At 42.7% G+C, this 21,657-nt stretch overlaps 1 protein-coding gene across 2 annotated transcripts in view; it reads right to left on the bottom strand.

The window, feature by feature from the left end:
- ADCY2 (adenylate cyclase 2) overlaps nt 1–21,657 on the bottom strand; it is a 444,758-nt gene that overhangs the window by 82,421 nt on the left and 340,680 nt on the right. For both annotated transcript variants that reach the window (XM_050938140.1, XM_050938141.1), the window contains 2 exons: nt 10,336–10,405; nt 6,551–6,648 (listed from right to left, as the gene is read on the bottom strand). In XM_050938140.1, coding sequence (XP_050794097.1) covers nt 6,551–6,648; nt 10,336–10,405 — 168 coding nt within the window. The remainder of the gene's footprint in view (nt 1–6,550; nt 6,649–10,335; nt 10,406–21,657) is intronic.

The raw sequence follows: 21,657 nt of genomic DNA, 5'->3' as shown, positions 1-21,657 counted from the left end.
CTCAAACTGACGGTCAGGACCCTCAGGGAGTTGCGAGGTTATTATATGGGGGGGTCGCAAGCCGTCAGCCTGCACCCCAAACCCCGCTTTGCATCCAGCATTTATAGTGGTGTTAAATATATTAAAAAGTATTTTTAATTTATAAGGGGGGAGGGTCGCACTGAGAAGCATGCTATGTGAAAGGGGTCACCAGTACAAAAGTTTGAGAACCACGAGTGTACAGGATACTGCATGAAGCAGGATACCAGAGTATGTGGATAAATAATTTTGATACGGCAATGTTTTTCTTGCGGCACTTCCCACTAAGTCAATGGGAGCTGCAGTGCCTGTGAAAATCAGGGCACTTATTGAATTGCCTAAATGTAGATTTAGGTATCTAAAGTGAGGCACTCCAAATTTGAAAATCTTGGTCCAGGTTTTTACAGTAAAGATATGCCTACTCTATTGTGTAAGCTCTTCACATGTACTGTAGTAATTTATCAGATTCTTTTTATCTGCTTGGTTCAGACAAACCATTTTGGCAAAAGGGTATTCAAAAGCCTTCAGGTCTATTAAGGATTTTACTATACCTATTTGAATACCCTCATTTCCAGAAGTTCTATCCCCAAATGTTATCATTATTTACCTCACTGAGCTCCCTGATTGGCCAAGATTTTATGATATTGCCTGTGGAAGGACTGATTTTTGAAGTGGGATGAAAACATATAAGAACTCCCTAGTTTTCACATTACCTGTAAGTATGAGGAATTGATGATCTTGAGCATCCACATTATTAGCAGCCTCTTCTTATTCTTATGACTACATTGAGATAACTATATTTTGACCAATTCATCTTTTATGAGATTGTTTCAAATTGAAAATATATTAGTATTATATACAACTAATGTTAGCGATATTTTTATTGAAAATACTGATTCACTGTAAATGCAAATATATTAAAAGATGGGGCGGGGGTGATTTTCCTTGTCACCCACTTATATTACTGTAACAGAATATTATGTGTATTACTGAATATATCTTTAAGAATTCAGTATATGCTATGGTAATTCATGCATCTGTTTCTTCTTGGCAGGGAACTAATTTTCATGTTCATAATTGTTTGACTGCAAATTCTATTCTTCATCTAAAAGCAGTAAAGAAATAATTTTTAAAAAGATGGAAGTTATACATGACAACACTAAATTTAACTTTGTTTTTGTAATCTAACAGTAGCTACATCCTTGGGGATTTGGCTGATGCATTCACTGAGCCTTCCACAGATTCAATCAGTGCAAATACTTTAATGATACAATTGCTTCATTGTTGAGAAAAATCCTTTGAATTTTAAAACTAATTTTCAGTCTTTTTTTTCTTTATTAGGTGCAGCAGGAACAGCTCATAGTGATGTAGCTTTTCCCTCTTGTATTCTATTCTATTTTGAAAGCTTGCTTTCAGACAAAGGTGCTGCTTTTGTTCCTCATAAAATTCAGCTGGACACTGTTCTAATCCCACTCAGAACATGTTCCTAATAAAATCTCATGGAAAGAACTACATAAATTTTCATGTATGCATGACAGAAGACATGATGAATAATGCTGTTGTTGAACGTAGGTGCCTGTCAGAACAAAGCCCAGGGAAGAGATCTCAGATATAGCCAGGGACAAACCCAGTACAGGCACGACTGCAAACCCCTTTACTTATATTGATGAGCAGTCACCCAGGCAAGTAGTCCCACTGAATTCGATGGTGAGCAGTTATTCACAGGAGTAGCCCCAATATGAGTAAGTAGTTTACAATTTAGCATTCTACATTTCAAAAACCAATAGTGCCAACTTATATCAATCAACTATATGAAACCAGTGTAAAGAAGGCAAGAAGGGTGTAATTTGGTGTTGGTTACAAGAGATGCCTCTGTGATCTGAACAAGCTGTAAGCAAGGGAGCATTACTGGAAGCCCTGCTTTGAGAAAATGCAGTGATCAAAGCCTTATGGTCATTTTAATGTAACTGTGTATCACAACTGCCCATTAATTTTTTCCAAGATACACTGGGCAACCTGATTGAATTTAACTTTATGCTTTGATACTATGCAGTTTATTATGTCAACAAGTAATCGATTTATTTACTCAATAAGAAAAACTATTAATAAACAGTGTCATCACAGGATAAAGAATTTCTGCCAATCACACTTCCAAAATATGAAATGTTATAATAATCTTCCAAATATCACGTAAATAGTGACTCTTATTCACCACTGTATTACTTCAGTTGTATGTCATTGCAGTTGGTGTTACAGCAGCAAAACAGGAGTAATATAATACTAAATCAGGCCCTATTATGGATCCAGTTCTAGGTCCAATCATCTCTTTCCATGTTCACTCAGACCATTTCCTTGATTTTTTAAAAACTTTTACTTTGCTGTTATGTGTATCTACACTCAACGAACATCATCCTGGAAAGCCTGGGAGAGCATTAGTACAGAATTGCAGTGGGAAAAAAGTTTTAATCTTCTGTTAAAATATAGTTTCTTCAACAGTCTTTGTCTTGTGCATAGAGGAATTATAATAGCACTGGAGTAAATTTATTGTACGTGACTTTTGTGATTATCAGATACAACCCATTTGCAAATGCAAAGCTATAGTGTTTAATTGTCCACAAAAGCTGCTAGTTGCCTTGCACACACTCCTCCACCATTATCTTTTAATTATGGACAGGTGAAAACCCATAGCCTGCTTCACTTATAAATGTACAATTCATTAAAAGTTGTCTGACTTCATTTATTTATTTATAGGATTAAGAAATACAGAATGTGAACCTTTTAAATATGCATTGACAGCAGGAAAAAATCCCTATGGAAGAAGGTATATTTCATTTTTATTAAGCAGAATTAATTCTAAGAGGATCGTCATATATGCCACAATGTTTATAAGCACAATCTTATTATTTGCAATTTGACATGAATTTATGAAGAATACATTATGTTTTAAGCAAAACAGAAAGGTAATAATTGTCTTGTAATTAGTCATGTGTAGCTCTGGATTAGCTATTCAGTTTGAAAATGGCAAAAGTAGCAATTGCAGAATCATGATTGGCACAATTTTGCTTTCTCTGTGTAACTCGTTTTCATTAAAGACTTTCATTTTTGATAAGTTATATAGCAGGGCGGTGGAAATGGAATAAAAGGACTTGAGTCACTGTCATGGGCTCAAGAGACTGACCGTCTCAATCTATATGGGCAGGATCAGTATCACACTCATTAATTGCCAGACCCTCACTGGCAAAGGCTGCCAAGGAATTGCACCGAATCAGTTCATCTTAATTGCTCCCTAGCACAGTGTGAACTTTAAATGAAGAGTACTACTTTGCCTTGCTCAAGGTAGACTTTCTATAGCAAAACCCAAACAGCGAAGTAATGCCTGATATTTATAACCGTTACTTTATACAATGAACTTCTATAATATCTTCAAACAGAAGTTCTTAAATTGTGTAAGAAATATCACTGAATTCAGAACATGCATGAGGGATCGCTATTAGTATTATCCTCATTTTACAGATAGGGAAACTGAGGCAGAGAAAAGTCAGCTGACTTCCTCAGGGTCACATAGGAACTTTGTTTTTGAGCTGAAAATAGACCTCAGATTATTTTATGAACTTAATTTATGCATCTATTGAACCTTCTAGAGATTCATTTAGTGTTAATTAAAAACACTACTGCTTCATCGTTCAGGAAAAACCTCTAGGCTAAAGGTTATGAGAGAGTACTATTGCTGCCTCTTCCTCAGCACAGAGGTTCTCTGTGCAGTTAGGTGGCCTCTGAACACACCTACCCAATTGGGCCTGGCAAATTAGGCAGAGGAGCAACTATCTTCCTCAGATGAGAAAAAGGTGCCTCCCTGCAGCCCAGATGTTGGTACCTAATGCTGTGAGAAGGATAGGGTTTAGGACACATTCCTCTTGTCAGCATCTCTCATTGGCAAGCTTAGGCAGTTCATTGCCTAGTATCCTGGCATTTGTGGATTGAATTCTAAGGTGCCTGTGTCTCCCCATGCACTGTATGGAGAACACAGATGCCAAACTCAGGCTTTGTGGATCACAGTGTTGTTCCTGTGATTTTTTTAGGTGCCTAAAAATTAGGAGCTGCAACACTCAGTGTCACAATGCCTAAGTCCCCTTGTGGATCTGGGCTTCAGATTATATTTAAACTGTTAGGAGTTTTGAAAAGCAGTAAGAAAAGGAATAATGCAAAGGGATCTAAAAAGGTAGAAACATGGAGAGGAAACAAAATGAGATTCATCTTGGAAAAATGCAACCTTAAAATGAAAATGTCTGGGCAAACCCCAAATAAATATACTTGGAGGGAGAAATCTATGCAGGAATAATGCTGAAATATATGCAAGGCTAATAATGGACAGGAATTTACTAAGATTATAATTTAGTAATTCTAGAAAAATGTGCAATTTGGAGTGTCTATGCAAGAAATCACATGACAAGAGTCAGAAAGTTATATTTACTCCCTATATAGCTCTCCTGCCATCACATCTGGAAAATTTCATTCAGTTCTTGGCAACTCATTACCAGAGAGATTGACAAATTGGAGTGGGTCCAAAGATGAGCAAAATGATGACGGGGTACAGGGATTTTATTATGAGGAAAGATTAAAAAAGCTAAATATAGTATAGCTTGCCAAGATGATTACTATTGTCTGCCACACCAGTTAATAAATATTTGAAGGGTGTTATGACACTGAGAAAAGAGAAGAATTGTTTAGGGTGGTCATGATGGCATAACGAGAAGTAATGGGAGAAAATGAAGAAAGGGTAAATTTAGGCTTTCTTGTAGTGATAGGTATTCATTTGTAGAACAAAATCCTAAGGGCCATGGTTATACCATCATTGCTTGGGACTTTTACAACTTGATTGGGCAAAACACCAATACATATACACTGCCCTTGCAGACCAATGGACTGAGTGATCTAATCATCTGGATGGCCTTTTCAATCTCTACCTTCTATGATTCTGTTTCCTGATTCCAAGAATGATTCAAAATCATATTTACCTCTCCAAAAAGAGGGAGTGGGCAAATATTAAATTTTAACCTTGTTGAAAATGCAGTGAAAATTATAAAAACAATCCATAAACATAGACAAAGATAAACAAAAGGTCAGAATTTGCCCACAGATACACATATACATATAACTCTGCACATATGCAAATGTGGGAAACATTTGGTCCAAATATTATAAAGTAATCTGTCTTTTATGTTTTGTTTTACTTACTCTTTTTCTGTATTATTTTCTACTCTGTTGGTTTTTTTACGTGTACTAAAAACATTTAATCTAAAATGTGAGTCAGAACCAAATATTGCACTCTAAAAAAGTAATGAGTGTTATGCTTTACATTTTCTACTTTGTAAAGGTGTTATGTAGCTGATATGCTGTTACTTTTACAGTTTAAAATGTAACCTTATGACAAAGAAAACCTCTTCTAAGTTTGCTTCATGGAGAAAAGATGAATCATACTTGTTTTTCATCTTGTGTGGCATGGAGGTGAGAACATGAGATTATACCAACAGATACCTCCAAAGACAGGTGCACAGTTTCCCATGTTAAATATGGCTCCTGTGAGAAACTGTAAATATTTCTGAACTTCAAGTGCAAATAATGCATTTAAATGATTTGCATATCCAAATTAAGGCACAGAAAAAGGGGAAAGTAGAAGTCCTGTCTATTACACAGTGATAAGATCAGGCAATAATACTGTTAACCTAGCAAACTAGTAAAGAGTTAAACCTCGGCAATCAAACAAAAAGTTAATGTGCCAGATAATGTAATGTTGTAAAGATTTATTGGAACTGCATAGAACAAAATGTTGGTAATCTGTCTGCTCTCATTTGGTTGGATGAACAATACTCTAGTAAACTCTGAAAGGCACAGATTGTCTCTGGTCATAAGGGGAGTATGCAAGGCAGGAAAGAAGGTCAGTTGTAGTCCTGGTACTTGACAGAAATTCACTAGAGATGTTCAGATGCAAACGTTCATGCTTTTTAAAAATTTAAAATAGAAATTTCATGAAATTTCACAGAAAAGTAATATTTAAGGGATGCAAAAAACCCAGAAATTAAATGATGAACATGTCCACAGATTAGAAGGTCAGAAAGGACCATAGTGATTATTTAGTCTGACACCATGTATCCACAGGCCATAAAAGTGACTTTAGTTACAATTGCTTATGCAAAGTATCGCATACTTTTCCACACTCATTTCAGTTTTGTCCTTGTCCCCATCATAGATCTATTCTGTTTAAAAAGTAAAAATCAAAGGTAATACAAGTATTAGAGCATCAGAATATTATGATATTTAAAAACAGAATTTACATAACCTAGCTCTGAAGTAATCTGGAAGTCTCATTCATATCTGTTTCATTTCAATCTCCATGAATTAACACCTGCATCCTGGCAAATGCTAAATTATTACCTACAGTTTAAGGATACTACCATTTTTTATTTATGATCCAATATGTAGCAATACAAATGCACTGGATACAAACTAGGAATTTTTAATAATATTTACTTACTTTGGTAATACCAGAATCTGCACGATAAAAATGCAGAAGAATATGAGACAAGCACATGTCACATAATACTTGAATGCTGGCAGTGTAGTTGTTCTGTACTACAAAATAAATTAGAAATTGTTAAAAGTACAGTTCCCAAAATAGATAAAATTGCCTACTAGCCTAAGCTGCATTTTAAACAGACAGATATACATAAAAACCCTTTGGCAAAACTTAATTAATTTTTTTTTCAGTAATTATCCTCCCCACTCACAAAGCAGCATGAGATATTTGGAGTCAGGCATTGTCATGCACAGCACTGAAGCTTTTGCTCTCTTTCCACACTTTAGAGAGTACTTCTTCTATCAAACTGAAATGTCCATATATTGTATCTACCCAAAGAGCATGATTATAATTAAACATCCTAGGGGAGAGGAACTTTCAATTTTGTAATAATGTTCAATTTTTCATTCTCTTTGTTCTTGGAAATGGCCAAACTATTTTGACTGAATTTCCAAAACAATAATTTCCTGGAATAAGAACAAGTCTGCCAAATTTCAGCCATAAAGAAAAGTTATGGATGAGAAAGTTATGGGAAGCTACAAATTAATAAAAATTCTTGTGCAACCCTAGCTAATGGTATAGGTGTTACAACAAATCCCACTTTGTCTAGGAGTGACCCACACTCTATGGAAGGAACTTCCAATTACACCTATATTCAGGTTGCCTAACACTTTCCATTAGAAAATATTTTTGTGATTTTTTCTGAAAGGTTCTCACAAGTCTACTGTTGCCTCTGAAATTTGGCACAGTTATAGTCTGTTAGTGTAAATACTGTGATGTCATTAAATTATATGCATGCAATTCCACCCTTCTCTTTATAAATTCCTAATTAGTTTATACAGAAACATATTTAAAAATAAAAAATAAAATATTTATCACAGGAAATGCACTGTTGGCTAGGCAGAAATAGAGATGTCTCAAATCTAAACCAATAAAGTACTCTAAAATAAATGCTTTAAGTATTATACTTGTTCAGGGTCTAGGAATTCAGGGAAAATACAATTAAAGGACAATAGATCAATGAGTAATTTCATAAGTGCTCAAAATGCAAACCTTATAAATGATAAGTGAATTAGTTGTATGTTTTAACTTCAAGTACATCGCTATGCCTTTATACCAAAGGCCAAATTCTGCCCTGAAATACATGCACAGAACTCAAAATGCACGTCTATGGATGGAACGTAGCCCAAAATGTGAATTTTAGGACTCTTCCCCCCAGGCACTCTTGAATTCTGTGGCACATTAAAAACAATTTCTATCAGATGGTTAAATGAACTTTAAGACATATATATATAAATGAATATATTTGCAGTTGGTTCTGTTGTTGCAGCTGTTGAAGTGGTTTGTTGTATTTTAATAGAACCAGTGAACACTTAAGGCCTTGAACTGTTGTTATAAACTCACAAGAAAATTCTGACCCACTTGATAATTTGTTTTAATATTTCACACTTCTACAGGCTTGCAAGAAAATCATGTAATTAGCTTCTTGAATTCAATAAATTGTTTCTCTCATTACTTTGGTTTTCTTTCAGATCAAATAAGGTCCAATCTTTCTCTTACTGATGTCAACGACAAATCTCTCACTGACTTCAGTGGAAGCTAGGCTTGCCAACCCTCCAGGATTGGCCTGGAGTCTCCAGGAATTAAAAGATTAATCTTTAATTAAAGATTATGTCATATAACTATATCTCCAACCAAATACATCCAACCAAAACTGGCAACCCTAGTGGAAGCTAGAGTGAGCCCATAGATAATAAAAGAAATTGGAGAAGGAAGTTAAAAAGTTGGATATGAAAATAATTATATGTCACATGGCAGCACTCAGCAGCCCATATAGTGATCAGGGCTTCAGTAAGCTCAGCAATGTGCAGAGACTTAAAAAAAAGTCCCTACCCCAAAGAACTTGGACCCTGCAAAAGCTTACACATGTGCTGAACATTAAGCACAGAGTATTCCCATTAACGGGTCTACTGAAGTGGTTAAACACATGTATAAATGTCTGTAGGATTGGAGCTTAGCATATCATTTCCTCTCCTCCACTCAAACTGACTTGCACATTTCCTCCTTCTCTCTCCTGCTCTTCCTCTCCCCATCCCACATGAAACTCATTCACTTTCATGTGAATGTGAAGAATGAGGGGGGAAAAAGAGATGACAGGAGAGAGAGACAGAGAAAGGAGAAAGCAAAAGGGAGACAAGAGAAAATACAAGAAATAGTAATGTTGCTCATTCTCTCATCAGCAGGACTCATTACTTTCTCTCCTGAAGGAAGAGATTCATAGATTCCAAAGCCAGAAGGGACCACAGTGATCATCTAGTCTGAGAGAGACAGAGGATCCACAACAACCCTTAGTAAATTGTTCCAGTGGTTAATTACGCTCACTGTTAAAAATGTACACCTTTTTTCCAGTATGAATTTGTCTCACTTCAGCTTCCAGCCTTTGTACTGTGTCATATCTATCTCTGCTAGATTGAAGAATCCACTTTCAAATATTTGCTCCCCCCCCGTAGGTACTTAAACATTGTAATCAAGTCTCCCTTTAACCTTCTCTTTGTTAAGCTAAATAGATTTTAGAGTTTACCACTATAAGGAAGGTTTTCTAAAGCTTTAATCATTTTTGTGGTTCCTTCTTTGAAATCCTCTCCAATTTATCAATGTTCTTGAATTGTGGACACCAGGACTGGAAGCAGTATTCCAGCAGCAGTTACATCAGCACCAAATACAGAGGTAAAATAACCTCTCTATTCCTACTCAAGATCCCGTGTTTGTGCACAAGGAGGAGCTTGAAGTGTGTTTCCCCCCAGCAAAAGGAGTACAGCAGCAGGACAGGTTGGGGGATAGAGGAATGAATCCCTTCTCCCTAAGGTTCTAAAGGTCAGAGGAAAGGATAGCTCTAGAGGAGAAGCAGATATGATGGCAAGGGAAAAGTGTTCTGTGACCCCTTTCCTAGTTGTGCTATGGGTGAGAAAGAGGCTTCTGTCTGCCTCCTACTTCAGGTCCCCTGCTGCATGGGAGAACTCTACCCAGGAACACGTTGCACTGCTGTTCACTATCATTCTTTTACTTATACACATCAAGTTGCAGCCTCCAAAGTTGTAATTTAGCAAACAAAAAAGAAAATAGACACATTTACCATAATATTTTAAAAATGCTGTAAAATATGAGTAAAATTTTGTAAAATGACTGTCCCCTAAAAACACAAAAAATGTGAAATTTGATAAAATATACATTCTTTATATTGAAAATGTCCTCATTTACCCACATAAGACCCATATTTTCTATTCTGTTTGGAAATCAGGTTTTCACTTTTCTTATCATATTCTAATTTAACAATAACACTTAAGAAAGAGAAATCAGATCCCCACCCATATCCACTCCCCAGCCTTACCACACCATATGCAGCACTTGGTGCTAATATTAGCCACTAACATGAACACTTTGTGTGGTGTGCATCCTGGAAGGTAAGATGTACTGAATTCTGAGGTCTCAATTCTGAGGTCCACATTAGCACCATTTGTAATTGAAACTATATAGAGACATCCAGAAATAGTTTATTTAAGTTTGGGGACTTTTATAGGCTGCATTATTTTGTTTCCTATGCCAATATAAACGTAAAAGAATCTGGTGATAAGTTTTAACATTTTAAAAACTAAACATGTTAACTACCTAACAAATGTCATTTGTGACTTGCATATTTAAATTAAAATACACAAATAATTAGTTCTGAGGTGAAAACAACTTACTTCTTTTTCCAGAGTTTTGTTATAGAAAAGTAGTGATATTCTTTGGATGTCTTCAGATTTAAGCCATTGCCTGAAAGAATAAAGAAATACACAAAACATTATAAAGGGCATCAAAACACATTAGCCCTATTTTTTCTATTGTTGAAAAGCTGTAAACTAAGAAAAACAAGGTGGATAAGGTAATATCTTCCACTGGAGAAATTTCTGATGGTGGGAGAGATATGCTTTTGAGCTACGGAGTTCTTATTTAGGTCTAGTAGGTTCTCAGAGTGTCACAGCTAAAGACTAGTTGGAACAGATTATTTAGCATCAATAGATGACACATATTGTAAAACAGCATTCAAGGTATAAATAACGAGGAGTCCAGTGGCACCTTAAAGACTAACAGATTTATTTGGACATTAAGAATAAATGGACACAAATTGGACATCAGGAATAGTAACATACAAAAGCCAGTAGGAGAGGACTTCAATCTCCCTGGACATTCTATAACAGATTTAAAAGCCATACTTGTACAAAAAAACTTCAAAAACAGACTTCAAAGAGAAACCGCACAACTAAAATTCATTTGCAAATTTAACACCATTAATTTGGGCTTGAATTATTACATGTACAATTATTGGGAGTGGACCACATCCACCCTGATCGAATTGGCCCTGCCAACACTGGTTCTCCACTTGTAAGGTACTCCCTTCTCTTCATGGGCCAGTATAATAATGTCTGCATCTGTAATTTTCACTCCATGCGTCTGAAGAAGTGGGTTGTCGCCCACAAAAGCTTATGTCCAAATAAATCTGTTAATCTTTAAGGTGCCACTGGACTCCTTATTGTTTTTGTGGATACAGACTAACATGGCTACCCTGATACTTGACATTCAAGGTAAAGTGGCTTCTGCAGTCATAGGCCAAAAATGGGGAATAGTGAGTGTCAGATTGTTGTAATAAGTCATAAATCCAGTGTCTTTATTAAGACTATGATTTTTAGTGTCTAGTTCAGTTATGAATTTAAGTTCTCACACTTGTCTTTTGAAGGTGTTGTGCAGGTTTCCTTTGAGAACATGGACTGAGAGTTCAGATATGGAGTGATCATTTTGTGAAAAGTGTTCGCCCACAGGTGATATGTCTTTTTGTCTTTCATCATTTTTCTGTGTGAGCTGATTGGAGAGCATAGTGATTGGCTGGTTTCACACACATAGTTATTGGGGCATTTAGTGCACTGGATGAGATACATGTGTTAGGCATGTGTGGGATCAATGGATTTTGAAAGGTGTGTTGCTGGGAGTATTGATCATGGTAGCTGTAGAGATATGTCTGCAGGTTTCGCATCCGTTGTTCTGGCAAGGTCTGGTGCCACTTTGAATTGGGAGTGTTCTGGTCTGTGGGAAGCTTGCTTCTGATGATGAGCTTGGCGAGGTTGGGGGGTTGTTTGAAAGTCAGAAAAGGGGATTTGGGAAAGATTTCTTTCAGGATGTGGTCCCCAGGAAGTATTGGTAGCAATTGTTTAGTATCAGAGGGGTAGCCATGTTAGTCTGGATCTGTAAAAGCAGCAAAGAGTCCTGTGCACTTTATAGACTAACAGACGTATTGGAACATGAGCTTTCATGGGTGAATACCCACTTGATTTGTTTCGTGACACTTTGAGTACCTTTCCCAGACCTTAAGAAGAGCTCTGTGTAGATTAAAAGCTTGTCTCTTTCACCTATAGGTGCTGGAACTACGATTGCAGGGGGTGCACCCCCTGACTTGAAGAAGTTTTCATTATATACAGGTTTTACAGTTTGGTTTAATGGCTCTCAGCACCCCCACTATACAAATTGTTCCAGCACCCCTACTTTCACCTACAGAAATTGCTTCAATAAAAGATGTTACCTCATCCACCTTGTCTCTCTGATATCCTGGGACCAACACTGCAAATAACAATGCAAAGTAAGATGTCAGTTTATGTATTTTGAAGAAAGTCAGTTATTGTGCTTTAGAATGGATAAAGTAAATCATATTCACCGCAACAGATGATCACGCAGTTCCACCCTACCACTGGATTTCTATATCTAACACACACACAAAACTGATACTTTAATGAATGGACTGTACGTGGATGGTTCATGAAAACATTCAAGAGGGAGAGTTCCATTACAAAGTGCTTCATGTAAATGGCTTTGCTGCTGGTTCTTCACTCTATCTTCTATAATAATGATTCATTCCACAGATGTTCATCCCTGGGACATGGGGCAGAACTTGAGGTGATTCTGTCCAACATAACGTACAGTGACTGGCATGTCACAAAACACAATCATGCCATATAATGAATGCTTTACATCGTGTGCAAAGGTGAAAAAAGTCATTAAAAATGGAATGGGATGATTCTGTGTTTGAGATACATTCATCTAATGATTTAAACCTCTTTCACACAAACCTTTTATTAGTTATCAAAGCATCATTTCCTACTTACAGACCAAAATACAGAAAAATGTAAAAAAGTTGCAGTGAGGTTGCACAATATCTTTTTGTAGCTATGTGTAAAAGTAATGAACATTCTAACTAATAGATTATTGAAGTAGCACCATTTAAAAAAAGACGGTTACTCACCTTTGTTACTGTTGTTCTTCGAGATGTGTTGCTCATATCCATTCCAGTTAGGTGTGTGCGCTGCGTGTGCACATTCGTCGGAAAACTATTACCCTAGCAACTCAGTGGGCCGGCAGGTCACCCCCTAGAGTGGCGCCGTCATGGTGCTCGATATATACCCCTGCCGGCCCACCCGCTCCTCAGTTCCTTCTTGCCGGCTACTCCGACAGTGGGGAAGGAGGGCGGGTGTGGAATGGATATGAGCAACACATCTCGAAGAACAACAGTTACAAAGGTGAGTAACCGTCTTTTCTTCTTCGAGTGATTGCTCATATCCATTCCAGTTAGGTGAATCCCAAGCCTTACGTAGGCGGTGGGGTCGGAGTGAAATGTGGCAAAATGAAAACTGCTGAGCCAGAGGCTACAGCATCTCTTGACTGTTGAACCAGGGCATACTGCGAAGCAAAGGTATGGACCGAGGACCAATGGAGCTGCGCGACAGATCTCGTGGGTAGGAACACGAGCCAGCAAGGCGGCAGATGAAGCCTGAGCCCTGGTAGAATGCACGGTGATGTGGCTTGGGGAAATATGAGCCAAATCATAACAAGTGTGGATGTACGCCATCACCCAAGATGAGATCCTCTGAGAGGAAAACAAGCAAGCCTTCCCTTTGGTCTGCTACCGTGACAGAGCTGGGGCACCTTACGAAATGGTTCTGTCAGTGCAATATAAATGCGAGCACTCCACAGATGTCCAGGGAGTGCAATTGTTGCGCCCATTGCGTTGAGCTGTGGGTAACATGAAAGGCCGAAACCACCTTAGGAAGGAAAGCCGGGTGCAGTCATAACTGCACCTGGTCTTTGTGAAACCTAGTGTACGGCAGAACCACCGTAAGAGCTCTGAGCTCGGAGACCCGTCTGGCCAATGTAACAGCTACGAGGAAAGTTGTCGTCCAAGACAGGTATAGCAGAGGGCCGGTCGCGAACGGCTCGAATGAGGGAGACATAAGTCTGGTTAAAACTGGGTTGAGGTCCCAGGTTGGGGCTGGGCGGCGCACCCGAGGGTGCAAGCGCTCCAAGCCCTTGAGGGACCTCGAACCCATAGAGTGTGAGAACACGGAATGTCCACCTTAGCCTGGCTGGAAGGTAGAGATGGCTGCCGAGTGTACCCTCAGCTATGATACCGCCAGGTCCTGCCGCTGAAGGCCAGAGGCAGGCCAAATAGAGGGGATCGAGACCTCAGTAGGAGCAAGATCAAGCATATTGCACCTGTAGAAGAAACGCTTCCACTCGGCCCGGTACGTTGACCAGGTGGAAGGCTTCCTGTCACCCCGGCTCAGTTACGCAGCAGCCACACCGTGAGGCGAAGAGGCTGCAGGTCCGGGTGACGAAGCCTGTCGTGTCCCTGAGTGATGAGGTCTGGGTGGCGTGGCAGGGTAATTGGGTCGGTTATTGACAGGCCAAGCAACGTGGTATATCAGTGCTGCCTGGACCACACTGGAGTGATCATGATGATGCGCGCTCTGCCCCTGCGGAGTTTGAGTAGGACCTAATGAACCAGTGGGAACAGTGGGAAGGCATAAAGGAGTTGGCCTTTCCACGGCATCAGGAATGCGTCCAAGATCAATCCCGAGGAGAGACCTTGGAAGGAGCAGAATATCTGGTATTTTCTGCTCTCGCGGTGAGCGAACAGGTCTATGTGAGGAAAAATCTCCACTTCTGGAAAGCAGAATGCCTCACATGGGGCAGAGTGACCACTCATAAGACAGGAAAGACCTGCTGAGTCAAAGCGCCAAGACGTTCTGAACGCCTGGGAGAAAGGACGTCACCAGCTCCATCGAGTGGGCCATGCAGAAGTCCCAGAAATGGATGGCCTCCTGGCAAAAGGGGGGAGGACCATGTCCCTCCCTGGTTATTTATGAAGCACATGGCCGTTGTGTTGGCTGTAAACACCGAGATACCACGGCCTCGCAGCTGCCGCTTGAACCCCTGGCACGCCAGGCGGACTACTCTCATTTTTGGGGCATTGATGTGGAATGCCAGCTCCCGAGAAGACCAAAGGCCTTAAGCTCGGAGGTGACCATGAGCACTCGAGCAGAGAGATGACGCGTCTGTCGTCAGGGGCAGTGAGGGCTGGGGCGGATGGAACCGCATCCCTGCCCACACCAGGGAGGGAGTTAGCCACCACTCTAGGGAGCCTAAGGTGCTCGAGGGAATGGTGACTACCATGACCATTGGCTCCCTGTCCGGGTGGTACGCCGAGGGGAGCCGGACTTGGAGAGGATGGAGGTGGAGCTTGGCGTGTTTGGTTACAAACTTGTGGGCAGCCATGGACCCAGGAGACTGAGACAAGTACGAGCCGAGGTCGTTGGGAAAGTCTGCAGACCTCGGATGATTGTTGCCATCGCCTAAAACCGCAGTTGTGATAAGCAGGCTCCGGCTAGGTCGGAGACCAGGATAGCCCCTAGGAAGTCCAACCTCTGCGTGGGAACCAGAGTGGATTGCTCTATAGTAATCATCAGGCCTAGACCTGTGAATAAGACCGTGACGATGCCCACGTGCTGAGTGGTTTGTGTCTCGGAGTCTCCTCGGATAAGCGAATCGTCCAGATACGGAAAAACGCATATCCGACATCAGCGAAGGTAGGTGGCGACTATGGCCGTAAACCAGAAGTACTGACGGTTGGCTAGAAAGCGGAGGTATCTCCTGTGCGGAGGGAAGATGGCGTTGCGAAAGTACGCGTCCTTCATATCCAGGGCAGCATAGTAGCCCCCAGGAGGCAAGGATGGAATAATGGTTCCCAGGGATACCATGCGGAACTTCAACCTTATCCTAAACTGGTTGAGTCCGCGCAGGACTAGGAAGGTCTGAGACCTCCGTTCGAGGACTAGGGCATAACGGGAGTAAACCCCCTTGCCCCTTTCGTCAGTCGGCGTCTGCACCTCTTGTACGAGGAATTGCTTGTGAGAGGGGTCCCTGAAGGGGGACAGGGCTGGAACAAATTAGAGGTGGTACCTATGCTCCACCGTGGGCAGGACCCAGCGATCTGAAATTAACTGGGGCCACGCCAGGAGAAAGCGGGATTGGGATCCCGGCCTGTGACTGGTACACCACCCTCAGGCGCACCTTGGAAGGTTCGTCTTTGGTCCCAGTGGTAATTGCGAGGGACCTTGACCTTGGCTCTTTAGGGGTCCTGACGTTCGTCTGCGACCACCTTGGCCTCGCCGTTTGCCAAAGTCCTGTCTCTGGCTAGGCATAGAGTATGGCGGCTGGGGACAGAAAGGCCTGCGTTTGGTCGCTGGCATATGCATGCTGAGAGAGCGCATTAGGACCCTATTGTCCATCAGGCTTCGCAGCCTGGGGCTGTCTTTGCCGCGAAGAGGCCTTTACCAACAAAGGGTAAATCCTGAATGGCATACTGCAGCTCCGGCCGGAGGTTTGAAACCTGAAGCCATGAGATGCACCTCATGGCGACACCAAAGGCCAGAGTCCTGGCTGCTGAGTCTGCTGCGTCCAACGAGGCCTGGAGGGATGCTCTGGGTACCTTTTTCCCCCGTCCTCCAAGATGGCAGCGAACTCTTGGCGGGAGTTTTGAGGGAGAAACTCCATAAACTAAACTACCTTCACCCAGGTGCTATAATTATAGCAGCTAAGCAAGGCTTGTTGCTTTGCTACCCAGAGCTGCAGGGCCTCTGCAGAGTACACCTGGCGGCCAAGTAGGTTCATTCGCCAAGCCCCCTTCGGTTTCGGGGCTGGCGCCCGCTGGCCATGCCAATACCTCTCCTTAACAGACGGAAAGACTAGTGAGCAGAGAGGAGAGCAGACAGACGAGTAGTCGTACCCCTTAGAGGGCCCCATACCGGGTCCTCTACCTCTGGGACCTCCTCCACCTCAGGTTGTCGGGGGGCGTATCAGAATCGTGGTCCCGAGCAGAAGATCTGCGCATGTGGGATGACATGGATGCGTGTCTGGATGGCCAGGGAGGTACTAAAAGAAGGCATGGGCAGAGTCTCTGACTTTATCGGACCTTGCCCAACTCGCCACTGGGGACCGGCACCGGGAGGCGTACCGGTACCTGGAACGAGATCCAGACCTGCAACCAGAACGGTGCCGGGAGGTCGACCGAGATCTCGAGGCTCGGGGAGAGGCTACGGGAGTCACGGTACCTGTCGCGGTGCCGGGAGTCGGAACAGTGCCGATAGTAGCGGGTCGGCGAACGGGATACCGACCAGTGCGGCGAGTGCGACCAGTACCGATGAGGAAAACAGCACCGGGACTGCAAGTGGTGTCAGGTGTGCCGACGGGACCTGGAGCGTCTGTGGGACCGTGATCATGAATGGTGCCGCTCTGCTGTGCTGACGGAGGATGGTCCTATGAAGAGACTGTATTACCCGCACCGGCGGTGCCGGGGTCAGGCAGCATCGACTCTGTCATGGCAATGAGATCCCTCGCCATTGGTAATGTCTCCGGCGTGGAGGGAACAGCAGGCTCAACCACAGTGCATACTGGGGAGCTGTCAGGCACCGGATTCGACGGCCCTCGTGGGACCGGGATCGACGGTACTGAGGTCGTCAGAGCTTCGGTAGGTGTCGGTGCCGGGCGATCCGACTTAGACAAGCTCTCTGGCTGCGGTGCAGTCGACACGGAAGCAGCAGGAGCAGTAAGCTCAACCACGGCGCGTGCCGGGGAGCCATCAGGCACTGGATTCGACGGCCCTTGTGGGACTGGAATCGACAGTGCCAATGTCGTCGGTGCCTCAGAGGTGTCGGTGCCGGGCGATCCGACTTAGACGAGCTCTCTGGCTGCAGTGCAGTTGGCACGGAAGCAGCAGGAGCAGTAAGCTCAACCACGGCGCGTGCCGGGGAGCCGTCAGGCACCGGATTCAACGACCCTTGTGGGACCGGGATCGACGGTGCTGACATCGTCGGTGCCTCAGCAGGTGTCGGTGCCGGGCGATCCGACTTAGACGAGCTCTCTGGCTGCGGTGCAGTTGGCACAGAAGCAGCGGGAGCAGTAAGCTCTACCACGGCGCGTGCCGGGGAGCTGTCAGGCACTGGATTCAATGTCCCTGGGGGACTGGAATCGACGGTGCCAATGTCATCGGTGCCTCTGCAGGTGTTGGTGCCGGGCAATCCGACTTAGACGAGCTCTCTGGCTGCGATGCAGGTGGCACGGAAGCAGCAGGAGCAGGGGGCTCAACCATGGCGCGTGCTGGGGAGCCGTCAGGCACCAGCAGGAATTGTAGGCTTTCTCGACCTCGGAGGAAGGGAGCAGTGCCGAGTCGACTTCGGTGCCGCCGACGGCCGGTGCCGAAAGGCCTTGGCAGTACCGGCGGGGTCCGGTGCCGAGGAGGCGCTTCTGCCAGCCACTTGATCATCGCTCGGTGCCAAAGGTGGAGGGGTAAGTGAAAGTCCCGCTCCTTTTTGTTCTCGGCTTAAAAGCCTTGCAAATGGGGCACTTAGCTGTCAAGTGTGATTCCCTGAGGCACTTCAAACAGGAGTCGTGTGGATCTCCCTTCGGCATCGGCTTCTGGCAGGCCGAGCCCATTTTAAAACCCGGTGAGCCGTGCATGGGCTCCGGCACCGGGTGAAGGGAAGGGGCTACTTCCTGAACCACGCTAACTATTACTAAACTAACTATGTTAGCAAAGAAAAAACATATAACTATACAAATATATATATAAAAGGATTATAACTGCATAACTATATACGAGAACTACGAGTAGCTAGGGAAGTGGAGGTCAGCTAAGCCGTGCTCCACTGTTCCAACGACCAACATGGGCGGTAAGAAGGAACTGAGGAGCGGGTGGGCCGGCAGGGGTATATATCGAGCACCATGACGGCGCCACTCTAGGGGGCGACCTGCCGGCCCACTGAGTTGCTAGGGTAAAAGTTTTCCAACGAATGTGCACGCACGGCGCACACACCTAACTGGAATGGATATGAGCAATCACTCGAAGAAGAATGAAGAGGTCTATCTCTGAAAGTCTACATTCAATTCAATGGGAGGTTTTTATTTTTTTAAAAAAATTAAGGCATAATTTCATTTTAACTCTTTCCAACTGGCTAGATTTAATGAGGACTAGTTTGCTAATCTGCAAATTAAAAAAATGTTAAAAGAGCTCAGTTCTGAGCATGTGCTCAGATTTGCAACACCTAACTTTAGGCGCCCTGCTGCCCACTGGAATCCTCAGCACTGAGTTAGGCACCCAGGGTCTCTATATAAAGCACAAGGAGAGTTAGGTGCTTAAGAATGGGATTTGCAGAAGCCAGCATGCTGAGCCACCTAAGCTATCCAGTAGGGAATGCTGAGAAGACGGGTCTGGCAAAACTATTAATTTAATGGAGCCAGGATTTCACACATTAGCCCTTTTACTGACTATCTTTTGAGTCTTTAGTCAGTAACATTAATGTTACATGAACATATATTGTTGTATTTTAATTAAATATGCTTTTTGTACTGTGACTTGGGAACCTTCATGATGAAAGGCACTATATCGGTATTACACATTATTTATTATAGTATGAGAGCTGAGAGATTTAGGGTCAATCTACTTCCAACTATCAGAGGGGTAGCTGTGTTAGTCTGGATCTGTAAAAGCAACAAAGAATCCTGTGGCACCTTATAGACTAACAGACGTTTTGGAGCATGAGCTTTCGTGGGTGAATACCCACTTCGTCAGATGCATGTCACCCACGAAAGCTCATGCTCCAAAATGTCTGTTAGTCTATAAGGTGCCACAGGATTCTTTGCTGCTTCTACTTCCAACTGAAAACAGTCTGTGGAAGATGGAAGAAAAGTCTTATTAAAACACTTCAGTGGGCAAAACATTCTTTTTTTAGTGCCACTCAGCTATTTGATTATAATGGGCCTAGTCCTCTTGGTCTCTGATTAATGGGTGTTAATTGAGAATTTGCAACGTAAACAATTTTCCTAACATTACAGACTCGTTCTAGATTTAGAAGAACATTTTAGTTACAAACATTACCCAGAGTTCATTATCATCTTAAATGAAATTACAGGAAAGAGCAAGGTGAAGTTAATTTTCATGGAAAGCAAAACAAAGCAACTTATTAACTAAAACTGTCCAATTACTACAGTTGGTAGAAGCATTTAGGAAAGGTAAATTCAGAGTAGTGTGAGCAGGCAATGCCTTCATCATTATCTTTAAATGTCATTTCTCTGAAAGGTGACTCTGGAAAAACTGCACCTTCTTATTCAACCAATCTGTTCCTTGTGGGTATCTAGAGTCACACATATATCCAGGGGTGAAAATGGGCCAGTACAGCATACCGGTAACAAGTCGGTACCAGCCCGTACCCAGCCAATGTTAAAGCTCTGCTGCTGCGGCAGCGTTTTAACATTGCTGCCCCTTTTGCCTTACTGACAGGGTCACCAGCAGGGTGGGAAAAGGGGGCAGCTGCCCTGGGGTTGGCGATTCAAAAGGGCCAGGGCTCCCAGCTGCTGCTACCACGGCAGTGGCCGGAGTCTTGTTCCTTTTAAATCGCCGCTGGAGCCCTGGGCTGTGCAGGCCAGGCAGTGTGGATGGGCTGGCTGGGGAAGGCTGACCCCCAGCCCTGCCCCTTCTACCTGAGGCTCTGCCCTTTCTCGGGGCCCAGAGCCAGTCCCTGTACCAGTAAGAATTTATTATTACTTTCACCCCTGCATACATCTGATGAAGTTAACAATAAAAATAAGTTTTTACTGCCACTTCTGTTAGTCCTACAAAGCCATTCCATCTAAGATGAAGTGAGTTGGAATCTCTTTCTTCATATGCATCAGCAACAGGCTTTTTTCCTTCTTTTTCTGGCCTACAGATTGCAAATGTTAATTTTGGGTGGGGAGCTTGCTACTGCAATACATGTTTTGGTCACCTTAGTCAAAATGCTCAAAGGTAGTTGGGCACCTAATTACCTTGGAGAATCTGGGCCTTTGCAATTACACTGATACGACCACAATGCATCCTACATGAGCATTCATCTTAAAATAATTCAGAAACTGAATCTGGGGTAGATGGTAGTAAAAGAACAGGATATTCACTGGCTGCTTGTAGGTTTTGGGTGAAGTTTAAGGTATTGATTTTGATCTATAAAGCCCCAAACACCTGAATTTGTGCCTCAGAGGCTGTCTCTTTCCCTGTGCTATACTGCTGTGGTCAGCAGAGGTGCATGAGCTGGAGTCCCGTCAGCAGAAAAGAAGGATGGCAACATATTATTCAATTAGCTTTGGAATTCAATCCTCATGGTGGTCTGAAAAAGCCTGCACCTGATGCCATTCAGGGCATACTGCAAGACCCATCACTTTACCCAGTGTTTTGAGGAGGGAGAGGTATGATCAAGGCTGGTATTTGTGGCTATGGCAGAGTACTGATGGGGTATTTTTTTTGGATGTGATAGCTATCTCTGGTGGATTATTACCAGTGCGGGCCCTGATTGTCATTTCTTTTTTTGTCATTACATGTTTACAGTATGCCAAAGTTCTTACTCTTTTAGTTATAAATCAAACAAAAATAAATAAATCAACGGAACTGTTAACCAACTTCCACTGGAACTTAGATTTTTGGGGGGCTCCAGCTTCTGTGGTAACTGTGAAGCTGGCTGACCAGGTGCCAGCTCTTGTCAAGGCTTTAGGTCTCCGCTCAGTACTGACAAATTCATTGCTGGAAACTAGTCTGTTTCAGCTGTGTGTTCATATGGTTAAGGTGGGTATCGGACTTATAAGTGTGTTTAGTGTTTCTTTAGTGATAATTTCTTTATCAC

This window comes from Gopherus flavomarginatus, chromosome 2 (genome assembly GCF_025201925.1).
Source record: "Gopherus flavomarginatus isolate rGopFla2 chromosome 2, rGopFla2.mat.asm, whole genome shotgun sequence".
NCBI classification, from domain to species: Eukaryota; Metazoa; Chordata; order Testudines; family Testudinidae; genus Gopherus; species Gopherus flavomarginatus.
The sequence above is the reverse complement of the archived record's forward strand: the minus strand, read 5'-3'. Positions and strand labels throughout refer to the sequence as shown.